This window comes from Phyllopteryx taeniolatus, chromosome 17, assembly GCF_024500385.1.
Source record: "Phyllopteryx taeniolatus isolate TA_2022b chromosome 17, UOR_Ptae_1.2, whole genome shotgun sequence".
Taxonomy (NCBI): domain Eukaryota; kingdom Metazoa; phylum Chordata; class Actinopteri; order Syngnathiformes; family Syngnathidae; genus Phyllopteryx; species Phyllopteryx taeniolatus.
This window is the reverse complement of record NC_084518.1, coordinates 8,258,212-8,273,805: the sequence shown is the minus strand read 5'-3', so window position 1 is coordinate 8,273,805 and position 15,594 is coordinate 8,258,212. Positions and strand designations below refer to the sequence as shown.

At 43.5% G+C, this 15,594-nt stretch overlaps 1 protein-coding gene across 3 annotated transcripts in view; it reads left to right on the top strand.

The window, feature by feature from the left end:
• Positions 1 to 15,594, top strand: part of jhy (junctional cadherin complex regulator) — a 141,253-nt gene that overhangs the window by 54,449 nt on the left and 71,210 nt on the right. For all 3 annotated transcript variants that reach the window (XM_061750687.1, XM_061750688.1, XM_061750686.1), the window contains one exon: positions 13,331 to 13,595. In XM_061750687.1, coding sequence (XP_061606671.1) covers positions 13,331 to 13,595 — 265 coding nt within the window. The remainder of the gene's footprint in view (positions 1 to 13,330; positions 13,596 to 15,594) is intronic.

Sequence of the window (15,594 nt, the reverse complement as noted above, 5' to 3'; positions counted from 1 at the left end):
CTCTTTTTGACGCCATGTTTAACCAGAAGAGTAAGTCGTCAAATCCATCTTTTTGTATTTGTGATATAACATTTTTGTGTCGACACTTTATTTCGTTTTGAAGTTGAACTATTTTTTGCGAATTTAGCTGGCCAGCGAAACCGTATTTGGTTATCCACGTGTTTAAATGTTCTATTTTGAAATGGTTTTGTAGTTGAACATATTTCCAATCTTTACACGTTAGGTCTATTTTTTGATCCGGTTTACTGTTATTTATTCCCATTTTTGTGAATTTGGAAGTCAGTTCATTTGCACCTAGAGTGACCTAAATACTGACTTTATTCAAAAATGACAGGGTGACAAAAAATGTCTGAGTTTTGGTAATTCTCAAGCTTCTACCCTAATTGGGGCGGAGAATTCTTGCCTTTGCTTCCAAACTCAGTTGTCACTTACAATCCCGTCTTATACATTCATACTTTTACACATACACACGATATTAATAACGTTTTTATAAACACACGAAAACACGGAAACACAGAAACACAGAAATACGGAATTTAAGTACGTACAGGACCCCGCCGTCCCCAGGGATTTTATCGGATTCCGTCGTCCATCTTGACCACTTGCCAGTGACTAGTATTACACAAGGTTTGTTCTGCCGCAGACTTCTTCGTCGCGCAATTCACTCACTCTTTAATCCTTTTTTCCCCCAAAATGTTTTAAAATTTAACTCACCACTCGTCTTCAATCCTGTGGATTGTCGTCAACCTTCAGATCCCAGTTGAGGAGGACGAAGACCAGTCCCGTAAAGGGTCTTACTTGCCGTGGCCACGGTCTCTTAACTGGAAGTTGGCTCCACAACTGGAATCCTCGGGTGTGTTGACATCCGGCTCGAAGGACCAATTTAATGTTGGATTTATCTTACCCAACATTATAAAAAATAGACACAAAAGGAATGAAGACGCTGGTTTCTTTTTCTCATGAGGAGGGCGTATGGGAGATTGTTCAGATCACAGCCTCTCAACACGCTCTAAACAATCCCCCCCCTCGCTCCTGCTTTTATTTGAAATAGGAGGGATTTACAAATCATAATGTTCTAAGCAATAAGACACAACACAAAATATTTGATAATAAGAGGGTTTTTTCCAGACATAGTATTCTAAGTAATAAGACACAACACATAATATTGAACCAACACCTGTCACGACCCGACCACATCCGATCACGTCCTTGGTCCAGGCACCCTTCCATCGGATGATACTGAGTCTTCTTTTTGAAGGCGAGACATCTAAAATTGTCCATTATACTAATGCAAGCTAAGCAAATAAATGATAACTTCTACAATTTATCTCACACTCATGTTCAATGGATGTCCACACACAGCTGCCACCATCTAAAATTTTAACTGCCCAAAACCAACAACACATGCATAGGGCCTTACAGAAACATTATTTGCTTTATCCACTTAAATGACTGAATAAAAAAGCTGTTTGCTGACCAGATGTATTGAGAAAGTATGTGTGTGTGTGTGCGTGGTGAGAGAGAGAGAGGGAGAGAGAGAGAGAGAGAGAGAGAGAGAGAGAGAGAGAGAGAGAGAGAACAGAACGTACCCCAGAAGATGCATGTTTTACAGTTACATGTGACCATAAAATAGGGATAATGTTGCCATATGCACAGCCAGAACAACAGCAAAAACATCTGCAACTTACTGCAAGGTGCTTTCTCAAGTTAGAAGTGAGCTGAAATATACAAGTTTCTGCAGTGACAAAACTAAGCTGTATGCTAAAGCTGTTATTTTTCATAGTCTGTAATGTAAACACGAGTCGCTGTGTCTCTCTCTCTCTCTGTATCTTTCTCTGTCTGTCTTGCTCTTTCTCTATCTCTCTTGCTTTCTCTCTCACACGCACACTCTTTTTCAGTAAGTCTGGTCAGCAAACCGCTTCTTATTTCAGTCATTTTAGTGGATGAAGCAAATCATCTTTCTGTAAGGCCGATGCATGTGTTATTGGTTTTGGGCACTTTAAAATTGAAAGATGGCATTTGTGTCTGGACTCCTATTGAACATGAGTTTGAATGTGATCTGTTACTTCTGAACACATCCATATGCCAGTTATAAGAGAGTGCATCCTTGTGCAATCAGATTTATTTGTATTTATTTTATGTAAACTTTTATTTGACCAGGTAAAAGACATCTATTGCAATTGTGACCTACCCAAGAAGGCAGCAAAGCTGAAAGCTCTTTTCCCAAATTCAGTCCTTACTTGAGGAGCAGATAAAATAAGTGTAGTGCAAGAATGCAAGGCATAGCTATCAACTACTTTTTTTTTTCCAATAAAACACAAATCACAATCATGCCTAAAACAGCCTTATACATAAGGGTCAGCCAATGTAAATATCTGTGCACAAATTCAGTCCTTACTTGAGGAACAGATAAAAGAATCATAGTGCAAGAACGCAAGGCAGAGCAACTACTTTTTTTTTACTTTCTTTTTTAATATAACACAAATCACAATCATGCCTAGAACAACCTTATACATAAAGGGTCAGCCAATGTGCATATCTGTGTACACACAAGTTGGATTTTATATACAAGTTACAATAGCGGGTGAGGTGCCTTCAGCCAGTGACAAATCTCAGCGCAGAACGAAGGCCTTTTGCACTTGGCAAGGCATCTGACGCCCTCAACTTTCCCATTCATTGTGTGTGTGTGTGTGCATGTGTGTGTGTGTGCTGAGGGGGGGGATCAGCGCCTTTTTATGTAATGGTGACCGTTGCGTCACATCAATGCAGAGGGCGTCTGACGCTCAGCGCCGCGTCATCTGAGAAAGAGAGTTTTTATTCTGGAGCATTGACGCGGTGATGCCAAAATGCTCCTCCAATTGGAGAGATTTCTGAGTATGACCTGACATGTCCTGTTCAGCTACATGGCCTTGCAGAATGGTGGATCTGTATGCCTTTTGTGCTGGAACAGGGAGTTTGTAATTCTCCTGCTTATTTTTTACATTTTAATTATTCTGATGTTTATTGAAAATACAGCCAGACAGAAAAGGGGGGGGGGGGGGGGGGGCAGGCTGCAGGAGTCAAGCCAAGAGAAATGTGAATACCCACCACCCACCCTATTACTATAGTTACTTGGTCCCTGACTGGCAACCATTATCCCTGTACCGTGGTCGTGTGTGGTGGGGTGTCGTGCATGGAAATTGGGGAGACTGGTGGTGGTGAGGCGAGACAGTCACAAGGCAATGATGACCCCCGCCTTGGCCAACCAGCTCCCCAAAAGATGTGTGAATGTATGTGGTGCATTAAAACTCTGCGGGGGAAAGGCATGGCTGGCCAGAGAGCAGGCCGGAGTGCCGGAACACCTGGCTGAGTGTCCTCCCAAGAACAACACTGCCCTTCCCTCACTGACAGGTGTATGATGCATTAAAACTGGAGGACCAACAGGGCAGAGAAGGGGGGCAACCAGAACGGAGACCGTGTGAGTAATAAAAGTGTACAGAGTGCGTGAAGAGGCTAGACTCCAGCGGGCCCGGCGAAGCCCGACTGGCTGGAAGACCACAGAGAAAAGGGAGGGAGCCCTTCTCCACCCAGGCGTACAATACCAAAGAGCATGAGAATAAGTATCTCAAGCGTTTTCAGTACAATGAGTGCATATGTTTGATTTTGAATAGCCCATTTTATGCATACGACAGTCTACTTCAAAAGTATTGGAACGGCAAGGTCAATTCCTTTTGTTTTTGTTGTATACCGAAGACATTTGGGTTTCTGATCAAAAGATGAATAAGACACAAAAGTCATGAATCCAAGCTTTTATTTCGTGGTACATACATCTGAACCCATCCACTTTTCAAGTGAGTAAAAGTATTGGAATATGTGACTTGGTGTTTCTAGTTGCTCAGGTGTTGAAGAAAATGAAGACCACAGAGCTATAGAAGAAAAGCAAACCATTTTGAAGCTGGGAGAAGAGGGAAAATTGATCAGAGCTATTGCACAAACATTAGGCATACCCAATGCAACAATTTGGAATGTCCTGAAAAAGAAAGAAATGACTGGTGTACTGAGCAACAGACATCGAAAGGTCGACCAAGGGTATCAACAGCAGTTGATGACAGAAACACTGTGAGAGCTGTGAAGAAGCACCCAAAGACAACAGTCAGCGACATCACTGCCAACTTCCACAGGGCAGGTTTAAAGTTATCACAATCCACTGTTCGAAGATGACTTTGAGAGAATTAATAGACAGGCCATCCCACAAGATGGAAACCACTCAAAAGCAAAAAGAATCTGAAGGCCAAATTGGATTTTGCAAAGAAGTACAGAGACTCGTCCATAAAAGTTTTGGAACAAAGTTTTGTGGACTGATGAGACCAAGATTAACCTCTACCAAAGTGATGGAAAGGCCAAAGTATGGAGAAAGAAAGAACCTGCTTATGATCCAAAAAACACAAACTCATCTGTGGTGGCATGGTGGAGGTAATGTCATGGCTTGGGCTTGCATGACTTCATCTAGAACGGCCTCACTAGTCTTTATTGATGAAGCAACTCATGATGGTAGCAGCAGAATGAATTCTGAAGTCTACAAAACCATTTTGTGCAGCCATTTGCAGAAAAATGCAAACTAATCATGGGGAGTTTCAACATGAAACAAGACTTAGACCCTAAATACTGCCAATGCAACAAAGGACTTCATCGGGGAAAAAGTGGAAGGTCTTCGACTGTCCAAGTCAATAAGTGTACTATAACCCAATAGAGCATGCATTTTACCTCCTGAAGAGGAGACTGCAGGGAGAAATACCCAGAAACAAACAAGAACTGAAAGAGGCCGCAGTAAAGGCCTGGAAAAGCATTCCAAAGGAAAAATGCAACAGTCTGGTGAAGTCAATGGGTCAGAGGCTTGATGCAGTTATTGCAAGTAAGGGTTATGCCACAAAATAGTAAATGTTATTCACTTCAAGTTAATTTAATGTCTGTTCCAAGTACTTTTGCTCACTTGAAAAGTGGGTGGCTTCAAACAAAAGGTGCTCTGTCCTGAGTTGTTTAACACATCTAGATTTCTTTTCTTTTTTTTTTGTCATTGAAAATGTATTTCTGCAGATTTGGGCCGAGTAATCTTTGTCAGTCGACACTGAGAGGTCTTTTTCCCATTTTGCGATTGGTAAGTGTATTGAATTAGTTCTTGAGATTAGTGTGTAAGCTTTTGAAAGGATCTTTTGTTTTATTTTGTGGGAGTAGTTCTAAGGTCGCAGTTCGATGATCGACTTTGTGGTCGTGTCTTCGGACTTGCGGCCGCATGTCTTGGACAGAGGGGCGGAGCTGTCAACTGATCACCACCTGGTGGTGAGTTTGCTCCGATGGTGGGGGAAGATGCCGGTCCGATCTGGCAGGCCCAAACGTATTGTGAGGGTCTGCTGGGAACGTCTGGCGGAATCCCCTGTCAGAAGGAGTCCGAGTGGACCATGTTCCGCGCCTTCATGGCTGAGGCGGCCGACCGGAGCCGTGGCCGTAAGGTGGTTGGTGCCTGTCATGGCGGCAATCCCCGAACCCGTTGGTGGACACGGTGAGGGATGCCATCAAGCTGAAGAAGGAGTCCTATCGGGCCTTTTTGGCCTGTGGGATTCCTGAGGCAGCTGATGGGTACCGGGTGGCCAAGCGGAATGCAGCTTTGGTGGTCGCTGAAGCAAAAACTCGGCCAAAGTTCGATGAGGCCATGGAGAAAGACTTCCGGACGGCTTTGAGGAAATTCTGGTCCACCATCCGGCGTCTCAGGAGGGGAAAGCAGTGCACCATCAACACTGTGTATAGTGGGGATGGGGCCCTGCTGACCTCGACTCGGGACGTTGTCAGCCGGTGAAGAGAATACTTCGAAGACCTCCTCAATTACACCGACATGCCTTCCCATGAGGGAGCAGAGTCTGGGTTCTCTGAGGCGGGCTCTCCTATCTCTGGGGTTGAGGTCACCGAGGTGGTTAAAAAGCTCCTCGGTGGCAAGACCCCAGGGGTGGATGAGATTAGCCCGGAGTTCCTCAAGGCTCTGGATGTTGTAGGGCTGTCCTGGTTGACACGCCTCTGCAACATCGCGTGGGCATCGGGGACAGTGCCTCTGGATTGGCAGACTGGGGTGGTGGTCCCCCTTTTTAAGAAGGGGGACCGGAGGGTGTGTTCCAACTACAGGGGGATCACACTCCTCAGCCTGCCTGGTAAGGTCTATTCAGGGGTGCTGGAGAGGAGGGTCCGTCGGGAAGTTGAATCTCAGATTGAGGAGGAGCAGTGTGGTTTTCGTCATGGCTGTGGAACAGTGGACCAGCTCTACACTCTAGGCAGGGTCATCAAGGGTGCATGGGAGTTCGCCCAACCAGTCTACATGAGTTTTGTGGACTTGGAGAAGCCGTTCGACCGTGTCCCTCGGGGGGTCCTGTGGGGGGTGCTTCGGGAGTATGGGGTACCGAACCCCCTGATACGGGCTGTTCGGTCCCTGTACGCCTGGAGTCAGAGTTTGGTCTGCATATCCGGCAGTAAGTCGGACTCGTTTCCGGTAAGGGTTGGACTCCGCCAACGCTGCCCTTTGTCACCGATTCTGTTCATAACTTTTATGGACAGAATTTCTAGGCGCAGCCGAGGCGTAGAGGGGGTCCGGTTTGGTGGCCTCAGTATTGCATTTCTGCTTTTTGGAGATGATGTGGTTCTGTTGGCTTCATCAGACCGTGATCTCCAACTCTCACTGGAGCGGTTCGCAGCTGAGTGTGAAGTGGCTGGGATGAAAATCAGCACCTCTAAATCTGAGACCATGGTCCTCAGTCGGAAAAGGGTGGCATGCCCTCTCCAGGTCGGGGATGAGATCCTGCCCCAAGTGGAGGAGTTCAAGTATCTCTGGGTCTTGTTCACTAGTGAGGGAAGGACTGCTGTTCTTATTTTATAGTATTGAAGGAAGTTACCACCTCTCATTTGAAATTCTTGGAATAAGCTCCAACATGACATGAATGCATTACTTTTTAATAAGTGATGTAGGCGGTCAATTCCACTTTGTTCCCATGTGCTGCAGTAAAGGGACAAAATGCAATACAATCTCAAAATCGTTATTGTGTGAAATTGGGGAGGAAGGATATGGTGCTGACTTAGAATGTGTGGTTTCAAGACTTTTCCACCAAGCTGATGAAGTGGCTGCAATAATTGGATACTTAAAACAATTGTGGTGTTTGAGACTTGCTGATAAATGGGAGGTCTGAAAGTTTGGTGCTATTGCAGTCTATCTGTTCTAATTCCATCCAAGATTGTTGTGGTGAGCCATTGCGCAAATTACACTGTGACTTGACAAGAGTTGGACGGCCGTGTCATTAGCCACCAGTTGGCTCATGGAATGCCGCCGGACCGGCTTCGCTCCAAGTTGTTGTTGTGTGTGATGGTCCCTACTTAACACAACACACAGAAAAGGTAACTGTTTATTACGTTGGCTATCCCATGAGCTAATGACCTAAGGAGCTAAAGAGCTTGCGCCACTCCGGTGAAGTTGTTCAGAACGTCAGCGCCTCTCTCCGAGTTGTTGTGTGTGTTAGTCCCCAATTAACACAAACATGGGAAAGTTCACTCAGTGGCAGACTTTATTCAGCCAGTAGTAGGTTTTATGCCACAGATGGGGCGGGACTTCCGGCAAAATATTTCTGCCATTACAAGTACTTCCAGGGCCCACAGTTGCCATGGCGTCAGGGTCAGATTTTTGTAAACACTATCTGCCAGTAAATGCATTCTCCCTAAGTAAAATAAAACGATTCAAGTTTCAGTGAACAAAAAGCACTGCTGTTGATCATTGATGTGCCTTTTTTCTTTTTTTTTAATGTGCCTTTGTGTGAGGCTTCTATCGTATTAGTCCATGTGAACAGCTGCCACACGGCACCGCTGAGCGAAGCATAGGCCAAGCAAAATAAAAAGCGACAAGGAGAACTTTTTCGATCGTGTAAACACTATCCCAGCGAAAAATATTGTGACACATTGCCTATTCTATTTTGGACCTTGTGGAGGATCAAAGGCTGACTTGCAGCCAGTCAGTCATAAAGAGTCGAGCAACTCTATGAAGTCACCGAAGTATAACATACAGTAACTCCTTTCAACACTGCATCTCCATACTTTTCCTGGTGTACGTACTGTTACAAGTTTTAACACAATGTTACACAGGATAGGCACATATGATTGCTCTGCTCTCAGGGCGAGTTAAATAAAACAGTGACTCTTGTGTGGTTGCTGCTTTCCCCCAATTTTCGTTTTATGTTCCTCAGTATTATATTTATTAGCCTTCCACAAACAAAGCACAAAACCCTCTTTTAAATATGGGATACGAGTTGAGAATGTTTAGTGTTCAAAAGCACGGTGATGACAAGCCCGGCCGGCTGCCGTTTTGCCATCTAAAAAACAGCTTGCTACCTGAAATCATCACAAAAGGATGAAAAAACAAGATAATGTTGTGTTGATGTAGTTTGCTTTGCTTTGAGATGTTAGTAAAATGCCAATGATTTTGTCATCTCTTGTAATTTTCACCAAAGAATGAATGGGCTCTAGTGAGTCATATTGAACTCTGGTATTGAGGTGGATGAATATGCTTTGATTCCAATCAACTCGTTCGGCAAAATTTACGATGTGCCTTGAATGAATTGTAAATAGTAGTCATTTAGCGTAGAGATCAATGAAAATGAAGAGGTGGGGCGGGATCAGTCCTTAAAACCGGAAGTGCGTGGCATAACCACCGTTGACAAAAGCGAAGTCAACATATTTGATTGACAGGTGAAGGACTGGTAGAGTAAAAAATAATTTTGAAAAAGTCCCTGCTGTCCCAGTTAGGTGCATAAACATTAACTAGCAGCACCTTGGTATCAAATAACCTAGCACTAACCATCACGTATCTGCCATTGGGGTCTGTGATTATCTTTGTGAAACATGTAGATTTATGAATTAAGAAAACGTGGGAACCAGGAATGAAAAACCTGACCTACCGATGTGGTTCTACACAGAATGTTGGGATACATTCGGATTCAGTTGGTGGAAGTGGTGTAGCACTTTGCTCCAATTTACCCGGATTGTTGATGCCGCTACAATTCCAGGTCAGAAAGTTGAGGCTGCTCCCCCGACCCAGAACACCTGTGTCTTTTTGAGTCATATTATAACAAGAGAAAAACGGGTAAATAGGAGAGCACCATGTAAGGGAAAAACATAGCTGACCCTAACGATAAAATTGAAAAAGACAGAAACAATGAGGTACTAAGAACATGTCTTAAGTGGGAAGGGCAAAGTCACCTCCCACTGAACCCCTTGCGCTGAAGCACCTCCAAAACTGAGGTGCAGGCAACCTCCTAAATGCAAGAAAAAAGCTAGAGTAATACATAGATACTGCTACCTGAGTCTGTGACCACAACTCTAAAGTCAACCAGATCCTCATTGAAATTTGGTCAAATTCACAAATGATTAATAGATAGTATAATAAAAATATTAACAGTAGAATAATACTTTAAAAGTAATTTAAAACAAATAATTAAACATCAGAAAACATATCTAAACATAGACATGTATTCACAAGCACACGCACACACACATGCCACGCGCACACACACATACACACATTTAAAATAAATAAATACATAAATCCATCCATCCATTTTCTGTACTGCTTTTCCTCACGAGGGTCGTGGGCATGCTGGAGCCTATCGTAGTTAACTCTCTGAGAGGCAGGGTACACCAAGAACTGGTCGCCAGCCAATCGCAGGGCAAGCAAGCAAATAAATAAATACACATGCACACACCAATGTAGAATCTTACAATGTAAAAAAACAATACAAATAAGAAAGGTGGGGGCGTGGGTTGAACATTCTCCAGAGAATGAATGGATGGCAAGACGCTCAATATAATCAAAAAGGGATTCAAAAGGTCTAAATTTAATTACAAACCCAAAATTAAACATGTGTCACAATGGCCAGACATGTCAATGAGAGAATAACAGTACCTTTATTTCTGAAGTACGTTATTGGCCGAAGTGAGCTAGCTGTTAGCTACTGCCAGCTAATAGCCTCACAGGGGCCCGCAATTCAGCGTCCTCCAGTCGAGGGCACAGGCTTTTTCATTTAAAACCTGCTCTACAGGTTGTCCTTTGGATGTTATAATATTTTTAATATTCTGTGGCGACACCTCCTTTGTCCATCCATCCCTCCATTTTCTACCGCTTATCCGGGTCGGGTCACGGGGGCAATACTTCACTCTCCCCAGCCACTTCCGGGGGGATTCCGAGGCGTTCCCAGGCCAGCTGAAGGACGTAGTCTCTCCAGCGTGTCCTGGGTTGTCCCCGGGGTCTCCTCCCGGTGGGACATGCCCGGAACACCTCACCAGGGAGGCGTCCGGGAGGTATCCGAATCAGATGCCCCAGCCACCTCATCTGGCTCCTCTCGATGTGGAGGAGCAGCGACTCAACTCTGAGATCCTCCCGGATGACCGAGCTTCTCTCCCTATCTCTTAAGGGAGCGCCCGGATACCCTACGGAGGAAACTCATTTCGGCCGCTTGTATCCGGGATCTTGACCCAGAGCTCGTGACCATAGGTGAGGATTGGAACGTAGATCGACCAAACCGGACCCCCTCTATGCCTCGGCTGCGCCTTGAAATTCTGTCCATAAAAGTTATGAACAGAATCGGTGACAAAGGGTAGCCTTGCCGGAGTCCAACCCTCACCGGGAACGAGTCCGACTTACTGACGGATATGCGGCCCAAACTCTGACTCCGGTCGTACTCCGGTTTGGTACCCCATACTCCCGAAGCACCCTCCACAGGACTCCCCAAGGGACACGGTCGAACGCCTTCTCCAAGTCCACAAAAAACATGTAGACTGGTTGGGCGAACTACCATGCACCCTCGAGGACCCTGCCGAGAGCTAGTCCACTGTTACACGGCCAGGACGAAAGCCACACTGCTCCTCCTGAATCTGAGATTCGACTTCCCGACAGACCCTCCTCTCCAGCACCCCTGAATAGACCTTAGCAGGGAGGCTGAGGAGTGTGATCCTCCTGTAGTTGGAACACTCCCTCCGGTCCCCCTTCTTAAAAAGGGGGACCACCACCCCTGTCTGCCAATCCAGAGGCACTGTCCCCGATGTCCACGCGATGTTGCAGAGGCGTGTCAACCAGGACAGCCCCACAACATCCAGAGCCTTTAGGGACTCCGGGCCAATCTGATCCACCCCCGGGGCCTTGCCACCGAGGAGCTTTTTAACTACCTCGGTGACCTCAAACCCAGAGATAGGAGAGCCCGCCTCAGAGAACCCACACTCTGCTTCCTCATGGGAAGGCGTGTCGGTGGAATTGAGGCGGTCTTCGAAGTATTCTCCCCACCGACTCACAACCTCCCGAGTCGAGGTCAGCAGCGCCCCATCCCCACTATACACAGTGTTGGTGGTGCACTGCTTTCCTCTCCTGAGACGCCGGATGGTGGACCAGAATTTCCTTGAAGCCGTCCGGAATTCTTTCTCCATGGCCTCACCGAACTCCTCCCATACCCGGGTTTTTGCTTCAGCGATCAGAAATAACACCATTTATTTTGCTCTCTGTCATTGTGTAAATATAAAATGGCTGCCTCATTCTGGCACCTCACAGCACAACGTAATGACGCTCTCTCCAGTGTCATTAATGGTAAAGACAGCATGAGTGACAAAGAACGACTATTTGTAAAAGAAAGGAACTCTCAAGAAACTAAGAAGCATTTGTGTTAGTTTTCAGGGAAAATGTGTATTAAGCAATGGGAGAAAAATCTTATTTATCAAAAACATTTATGTTGGACATCATAAAACTTTATTTCGGACACCTAACAGTAAAGAGATTTTGGCGTTATAAGTTTGAATAATATTACTTGACACATTCTTTTTCGTAGAAACAATTATGACCTTTTGATGGATAACAACTGCCAAAACTGCGATTGGCTGGCGACCAGTTCAGGGTGTGCCCCGCCTCTCGCCCGAAGATAGCTGGGATAGGCTCCAGCACGCCCACGACCCCAGTAAGGATAAGCGGAAGGGAAGATGAATGAATGAATGAATGAACTGCCAATAATAAAAGCACTAATCAGTAAAGTTAATTGATTTTTTAAAAGGAAATTCAGTGGGCCATGTCTTGTTTTTGATCAAATGATATGAAAATGACCCTTATCTCAATTAATGTTTATAGATGCCTCCAATTGAAGCAATCAGTTAACTGGCTGGTTGGTAAGCATCATTAAACTGTTTGTGTTTAATTTCAGATGAATGAATGATGCAGTGGAGAGAAAAAGAAAATATTGGTTTATAATATTGTTCCACAAATAACGTCCCCTCTCAAACTGGTATCTGTGACATGGACTGAAACTAAAGCAAGCCATTTACGGGGCAAGATCACTTTTAGTTCTCTAATAAACAGCCTTCAAGTCAATTTAGGTGTATGCCAACTTCATGACTGCAATAAAAAAGAGAGAACAAAGGAAGAAAAAAAAATACATGTCAGTGGCTTTTAAAATACTGTACATACCATATGACATCTTACTGGAAGACTCTTTAAAAATATGAATGAAAATTAGTATGTGTGGTGTAAATTGTAATTTCTTGCAAACTTGAAGTCCAATATGATGTTTCACCTTCCCAGGATGCTTGACTTATTACAGCCTCACAAGAATGTAAGAGGAAAAGCGCATATGTCAAAGGGAGATTACGTGGAAGGCCAGATTTGACCGGGACTGTTCACATTTTACGGTTGCTCCACCCACAGCGCATATCTGGAATGAAAGTGCGTAAATGACATACTATAAGTCGATAAGAGAATCCCAGTGCATGCCTTTCCCCTCCCGCAGATGGGATAGTTCAGGCAATTATTTACAAGGTTCATTCAAGTTGCCTATTTTCAAGCTTTTAAAGAACCTTTAGTAAAAACAAGCACTTCTAATGTCTGGAAAACATTTGTTTTTATTTTACTTTCAAATACTGTACATTCCAGAACAGTGGAAACCTTAAAATATCCTGGCCCAATCATAAACTGTCTAATAATTTATCAGTGTAACAAAATTCTAATACCTCTCAGCAGGCTTCAAGTTATACAAAACACTGAAGCTTTTAAAAAAGCTGATCGCAAATACTTTTTTATTTTTTGTAATAGAATGATTGGCAATAATAATAATAATAACAATAATAGTATCCCGTATTATACTTCTTTTAGTGGCGTTTTAGGACTTTCTGTCATTGTTTTGACTTTTCTCATAGTACCATTATTTGTTTTCTTTTCAGTGTGGCTTTAGTAGTCATTCCTATTGTTATACCATATTGTGACAACATTCATCATTTATCAAACAATATTTCTGTGTTTCAGCACAACTGCATTAAAATGCAACTTATCTATTAAGGAGGGGGAACACATGTGGTGTCCAAATGAAGATTGCATTGAGCAAAGTCTCGAAAACATCGCCACGATACCTTCAAGTACTTCACACAACACCGGAGTCTATACAAAGCTGCCACCTATTATGTCAAAGCAGTGCTGTAGTGTGAAGATAATCACCTCCCACAATAGAAACACCTCTGCTGATTTCTTGGCACAGATGGAAGATAAGTTGAGGACAAGAACCAATTACAAGGTTGGTTTGAGCTTCAGTATTTCGTGTATTTTTCAGGTCTTTTACTATTGGATGCCCTATAAGGCCTTTTGTCATTCAAACATTCAGTATATACACAATTACTCTACAGAACAGTAAAATACACTAATTAGCTGTTTGGGGGTGGGGGTTGTTTATTGGCACAACAAATACTAAAATTGTGTGGTATCCTGTTCTAATTCCCATATACTTAAGAGGTTATGCTCCTTTGAAGTCACAAGTAATCCCCTCAACCGTCTCCATGCAGGGGCTGCTTAATCCATCAGAAGGGTTTTAGTTGCTCAAAGCACAAAACATCAGGTTAATTGTCCAGCTCCTCTAAGATGCACTTAATTGCAAAAAGATGGCTGTAGAACTGCTGGCTCTGTAAAGCCATTTGAACATGTGTTCGATGCTAAAATGGTTTAATGCAGACACTGTGTACAAGGCCACCACAGATCCATGTGCATTTGATGATTAGGCTACAGTTTCTTTTGTTTTCAGTATAGTATTTCAGTATCAGATGAACTGAAATGGACTTTACTAAAGCATTTAAGACAGCACGCTGGCGTTGGAGTCTACCTCATAGTCAAATGCAGTTGCAGTGTTGTACCTGAAGAAGTGGCTCAGAGAGCTTAGCTGTGTTTAAAGTGAGCGGCTTATGGTCAACAAAGTTTGTGAATTTTTAATTTTTTTTGTAGCACTGGTAGTTTATTTTTGTTTCTTTTTAAACATACGCGACAGCTCTCAATTAATACAGTGTCTTAAAGGCCAGTACTCATCAAGCCGACAGTCAGCCAATGACTGCTTGTTGTCTGACAAGTTAGAAATGCCTTTAAATGTGAAGGCAGGGTTCTTTGCTTGCAACTGTGTGGGAGTCGTGAGAATGAAATGGATTCAAACTGCGGGCAAATTAGCACGCCTTAGCATTAGCCACCGGGATGTAACTTCAGAGTCTGCAGCTCATGAGGCTGTGTGAGCAAAGTCAGTGTTATATGCAGTGGATTTTCCTGTAGGAAACTCGGCAAACGATGCACACGAGAGTCAGGGTTACCAGCAGTAGATCGATAGCATGGGCCGACTTTGCGTGGGTACGCACCGCACAGAAGCCCATCTTGGAGCGTTCCAACACGGATACAGGCTAGACTCGTCGTTGGAGACCACTCCAGAAATCCGGGAGTTTGAGAAGGATAACTATCCCCCTGAATGCAAAAGGAAAACCACTTAATATCCAAATTGAGCTAAAATGTTCCATTGTTGAAAGTGCCGTGGGTTCATATGCAATGAAAAACTGTTGACTACTGAGTGGGTGCACATATATTGTTTACAAAGGGAAAAATCTAATGCAGTCATATACAAGAATACAGCACACTCAAACATTATACAGTATTAAGTATGAGTAAATTACATATCAATATGTAAGTACAAATAGAGTCAGGGAAAAATTATTAGACCCATTGTTTCTTGTGTTTCTTGTTAATTTATAATGTCAAGTGCAACTAAGCAAAACAAAGCAAATTTATTTATATAGTGTATTTCATACACAAGGAAACTCAATATGCTTTACATGATTAAAAGCATATGAAAAGAAAGAAAAAGACAGCTTATAAACATTTAAAACAAAGAGAAAAAAAATAAGAGTCCAATTAAAACACCGTACAGTGAAAGAAATATCATTTAAAAGTGGAAATGCTCTAAAACGCATGAGGGGGAAAAAAAAAGAGGGTTTTTGAACCTGGACTTCAAAACATTCACACTTGGGGCTGATGTCACTTCTGTTGGCAACTTATTCCATTTGTGTGCAGCATAATAGCTAAAATGCTGCTTCACCATGTTTGCTTTGGACTCTGTGCTCCTCTTTGACCTGAGTCTGTCGATCTCAGAGCCCTACTAGGTTTATATATCATTAGCATTTCTTTCATGTATTAAGTAGGCTTTACACGATCAGGATTTCTGGGGCCGATCACCGATCAGCAAGTTTTAAAAAAATCCGATCATAAGA